A 5,538-nucleotide genomic window follows, 5' to 3' on the forward strand; every position below is an offset into this window, starting at 1 on the left:
TTTCATTAGCATTATAACCGCGTTATATGAGTATGTAAAGTAGTAGTTGATTAGTAAAGTGTAGTTGATTTACGGCAATTGCTTTATGCCTACTGGTTATTTGAGTAACATATAGGTAGTGGAGAAGTCCTTACAAGGAGGAAAAGAACGGATATATTGTCACCAGAGATGCCAACCTTCCTGATTTTTCAGGATTTCCCAGACTTTAGCACGCTCCCTGATATCCTGACGAACACTCAATTTATCCTGATTTTTCTGAAATGGTCCTGATTTTTCCTGATTTTTGTACGCTTTACATTAATCGTAATAAATATACACCCATACCTCGCTATGCGGCCGCTCTTTATACGGCATTTCGCTATAACGGCCCTCTTCAATTAAGGCATGTTCTCGATTTACGGTCTAAAATGTTTCGCTATAACGGCAAAAAAAACTATTTTCGACGTCGACTGATTTTTTATACGGCTTTTCGCTTTGCGGCTAAGTTTCTTGGAAAGTATCTAGGCCGTAAAGCGAGGTATGGGTGTACTGGTTTCCATGCCAAAGTTTTCTGTTTTGGTAGTTCTCCGGTTCGCACTTGTATATATCATACATTAATTTAAAGTTCTAGACGCAAATCTGTAATTAACTTTTTTTAGCTGTACGCTCAATTGTTTCTTGGTTTTCCAAAATTACTCAAGAGAAAAGTTTTGAATCCACTGTCAATATAAAAAGATTTTATATATAATTTGTTCGTCTGATTCAAAGTAGAATCAACTTTAATGGTGGGACTATGGTAAATATATCTTTAACAGTACTAAATATCATAAAAATTAAGAAAAATTCAACAAGTCTTCCACTGCTGATATGCTTTCCTCATTTGTCGAGTAAAGATTCATTCCAAAGCATGGATGATGAATTCAGTGAGATTTTGAATATTGATTTCTCTGCAATGTGGTGATGCTGTAGGATTTTCGGAAAAAAATATCATCAAAAAGTCAGGTGCAACACTAGTATTTCCGCCTATGCGAGGATTTATACCATGTTTATTAATTCTTTTACATATCTGGTCTTCGCCCGAAGCAAGATATACTCTGTTTCTGGTGAGATTTGGAATGTATTATGTCATATGAGCTACTGCCAAGCAACTTGTTTCTCATATGTATAATTCGCAGCAGTCTTCTACGAGGAAGCAAACATGTTCTGGGAGGATAGAATATTTAAGCTGTGTGAAAGATGGCGAAAGATTGTGAAACTGAACTATGGATATAAAATTAAATTATAATGCTTTGATTGAAAATGATGTTTTTGTTTTCCCAAAAATCGACATTAACTTTTCGGACAACACAACATGAGCTATCCTGATTTATCCTGATTTTTATTTTCATTCTCCCTGACTTTTCAAAATTATAGTTGGTAACCCTGATTGTCACCGTAAATGAATCAGTATTTATTCAGTTAAGTAGATGCATGATAAGCCATCTATGATTTTCTAAAATTGTACCGCAAATTAGGAAACGCGTTAGCTTCACTTCCAGCTATGGTAATTTACGATGGGTGCGCATACGAACCCATGCGAAGTGCCTACAGTCTGTTTCTAATGTTTTCGAAGGATGGTAAGCCACCACCGGTAGCTTGAGTTGTTCCGGAGTGTGGCGATAATACCACGGTGGATTCCAGAGGAAAACGATGCTTTCGTTTGAGTTCCAAATCTGGGAATCGAACAATAGATAATCGATTGCATTTAATGTACGCTGTTTATATTCTTACCGTTAATGTTTGGACGAAATTCGAAGTCATGCGCCTTACTTACCGTTCCGTCCGATGTACGTTCGAGTTGAATCTTGACCTAGGTGATAGCGTCTTGTTAACTTTAATCAATCCATCAATGTTTTGAAAATACATCGGCTACCTACCTTCACTGACTGTGTGAGAAACTGGTTCCGAAATGGGGGAGTCATAAAACTAATAGCGACTTTCTTGTGTATATCGGCCTCCGGGTGGAATATTCCATAACCACACCACCCCTCTGATTGGTTGCTTCGACAGAGGGAAAAACGAACCTGGATATCGTTCTTATCAACCTCATCGCACAGCAAAGTAATATTTTTCCCACCTGACATAGGAGAGCTGCAGTCACTTAGTTCATGAATGATTAATTCGGGTCTCTTCTTTGCGTTGTAGATTTTCCTTGAGAACGCTCTCAGCGTTTGAGTCACTTCACCGGAAGCTGTCAAAAGAGAGGCTTCAAAGCAAAGTCTAAGCACGTTCAAGTTTACAACGTCGAGATCATTCGCGTGCTGTCTCCTAAGCATCTTCCGCGTGATGCAACAAATGCTTAGATCTTTGAAGCAATATTTCAGTGGATTGTTTGGCCCGATGATAACCTCGCATGTTCCTGAGAGCGTATAGGGGTGTAGACGAGGTATCGGATCCTCTGTGACGGAGTATACCGTTAGTTTAGCGCGACCAAAATAGTCCACAATCTCCACCGTTGGATAGGTCAAGCATTCTCGCGTATTTTTCGAGCCGCGTATGTACGAAGGATGCTCGCTGGCGTATCGGAAGCGGTGTCGCTCCGCAGGTTGTTCCGTGATTTGAATTCGTGGTACAAACGTTTGGAACGGTAACAGCATGTCGCCTGCGGGAAAAAGCAATAGAATTTAGGCATGGTTTATCACCGTCACAGGAAGCGTTGGAGTGTTGAAGAATTGAAAAAAGCATCGGGTTGTTTTAAAAACTCGCTAATTGATGAGCTTGTGAAGATTCTGGATGTTAGGCAACTACTTGCAGCATCTTTGGAAGACAACCAAAAAATCTATAAGCCTTCACACTCGTTTCGGGTGACTTTCGCATGTTGTGTTCTCCCGAACTATGTGAAAGTAAATAGTGTTTTTTTTCCGGTGCGCTTGTTTGTACCGCGGGTTTACAATGGCGCCAATTGTGAAAATTTGGGGCATTCTTCCAGCTATTGCGGCAACAAGTTTCGCTGCGGTAAATGTGGTGAAAAACACAGTGAGGATTCTTGTACACAAACCGTGGAAAAATGTGTCCACTGTGGCGAGAATCCTCACGCACTACAGGATTGCCCAAGGTACAAACAGCACTCCGATAAAGTGAAGCGTTCTCTCACAGGACGCTCCAAGCGGACTTGTGCAGAAATGCTCTAGGCCGCATCAGCCGCTCATGATGAAAATCAATTTTCGGTTTTGTCAACTCAAGAATTGGACTCTGATTCTGATGAGGATCACACTGTAAGGATTATACACGAAATAACTCTCGCAAAGGTGGGTGCCCAGGAAGGCGAATTGTTTCATAGACAGATTTCATACGATGAATTTTTCCAATTACTGCGTCAGAGTTCCCTCTTGAGTTGGCAAACCGATTTGGACACTGGAAGTCTTGGGCGGAGGTCATATTCAATTATTCCAAATGTTTCTTCGAAAGCGTGGTTCAATGGTTTGGACGTGAGTCGTGACTTCATTCGTGTAATGAGTAGACTTATGTCCAACCACTACTCGCTAGATGTGCATCTCCACAGAATAAATCTTGTTCAAAGCAATGACTGTCGGTGTGGAAACGGTTACGATGACATCGATCACGCAGTTTGGCAATGTACGGACAACTACGCAGCCAGAGAGAACCTTTTGAATGCCCTTAGGGCCCAAGGAAGACAACCCTATGTTTCTGTTAGAGACGTGTTGGAAACTCGCGACATCTGCTATATGCAGTTGATCTATATGTTTGTGAAACGGTCTAGTATAAAAATTTAATGCTTTTTTTTTCTTTTTCGTTATTGGTTTGTTTGTCTTGTCCTCTCATCTCACCGTCACCCACCATCAACAGATAGTCGAACACCAGATGCTATCCCTGGTCATTATGCACAATGCTACAGTGCGTGCGGCAATTTTCGGTTGAGACAACGATACCTCATATCCATATCCCTTATCTGACCCTTCCCACAAAAATTGTTGCCCCTCTAACCTCGAACGAATGAACCGCGAGTAATCGGTCGAAACCTACCAAACATAGATTTAAGTTGAAATTCTGTATAAACAAATCATGAATTAGTGGCTCCGCAAAGTTCATGTGATTGAGCCTTACAAATAAATGAATTAAAAAAATTATAATTTTCCGATAATGTCAAGAACGACTAGCGACAAACCAAGTAATCGATATAAGAGCTGCTGGCGCCAAGTGAATAATTTTTTACGAAATCTGTGGACGGTAAAGTTTTAATAGCTAAGCTTGGATGATAGTCGTCAATTGGTGGAACCTAGACGGAAAACAGTCTCGTCTGCCTGTGTGAGAGGGGTACTCGATAGCGCGCATGAAGGGTGCATGCGAAGCGGTCACCGACTGGTGGAAGCTAAGCGAAGCATCGTCAGCCTGCGTACGATAGCGATAGCGCATGATGGGCGCAGTTGCTCCGTATGAAAAGCATTAAGGTGGTGATGAATATGCCATTCAGCAGGGTACCAGATACTTAGGAGGCGATTGGCCATTGAGGGTAAGAAATTTTGAAACAATATAATATACTTTGCTTATATTACATCTGCACTGAATTATGAATGAAAAAACAGCATAATGAACTCCGAATCCTACGTCTCTCCGATTATGTCCTCGACATAAGCAGTTTTTTACCGGTCATTGCTTGTCTATCCTATTATATTATTCAATCCACTTGTTTATCACTTCAAATATTATTTTTGAATGCATCGCAATTTTTGAAATTACTTCTTAGAAGAATATTTTAGTGATGTGGGAAGAGTTATAGTTTCATGGAATCAACTGAAGATGGGTGAGTCATGATTCATTCTTTTCTTCGCGAGAACAATACGATGAGCACGAGAATAATAAGTAAGCATCGCAAACGTTATTTTTATTTTAAATGTTATAGCTTCAATCTTTGATCTTTAATCTTGATCTTTTTCCAGTTGACGTACACACGCTCATAGTCGATTAAATGTTTGATCCATCACAATCATCCACATTTACGACATTGAGCTTCGTTTTCCGAGTTTGAGAAGCAACAAAGCAATAATGGATTTTCAGGTGGAATGAACACACTATTAAAATAAAAATTGTGAATGAAAATTGATTTTTTCTGTACCGCATTTATTTTCTATAGCTGACCCTGCAAACCTCGTCACGGCCAAAATGGTTTTTTGTTTTGTAAATACTTTCAAACGTTCAAGTTTTCTTACTAAGTGAACGTCCATTCAATCGTAGAACTGTTCATTTATTAATTTTGACCCTTTACAAATTTCTTTTACTATAAATTTCCTAGTACTTCTACCAGAACTCGTCATTATAATTATTATAATTATTTTCATACCCAATTCTCGTTCAAGGTTTTTCAATCACTTGCAAATAACATGTTTCTCCCATACATGGAATACATGTTTGATACAGAAAATATAATGAAATGATGACATCTGAAATCGGACGATTCCTTCCTCGAGTTTTACTCTTACACCTTTGTTTGATTAGCTCTCGAATTCCGCAGAAATTTGTGTTTCATTTGTATGGAAGCCCTCCATAGAGAGGGGTGAGGAA

The 5,538-nt window shown here is 39.6% G+C and overlaps 1 protein-coding gene across 1 annotated transcript; it reads right to left on the reverse strand.

Moving 5' to 3' along the window:
• Positions 1-1,856: 1,856 nt before the first annotated feature.
• LOC129773075 (proto-oncogene c-Rel-like) lies at positions 1,857-2,615 on the reverse strand. Its single transcript, XM_055776625.1, has one exon. The coding sequence runs from the start codon at positions 2,613-2,615 to the stop codon at positions 1,857-1,859; it is 759 nt and encodes a 252-aa protein (XP_055632600.1).
• Between the last annotated feature and the right edge of the window lie 2,923 nt (positions 2,616-5,538).

The sequence above is a fragment of the Toxorhynchites rutilus genome, chromosome 3 (genome assembly GCF_029784135.1).
Source record: "Toxorhynchites rutilus septentrionalis strain SRP chromosome 3, ASM2978413v1, whole genome shotgun sequence".
In the NCBI taxonomy this organism is placed as follows: domain Eukaryota; kingdom Metazoa; phylum Arthropoda; class Insecta; order Diptera; family Culicidae; genus Toxorhynchites; species Toxorhynchites rutilus.

What these genes read in the sequence shown, in the direction of transcription:
- LOC129773075 (XM_055776625.1), bottom strand. Translation starts at nt 2,615, where the DNA reads ATGCTGTTACCGTTCCAAACGTTTGTACCACGAATTCAAATCACGGAA.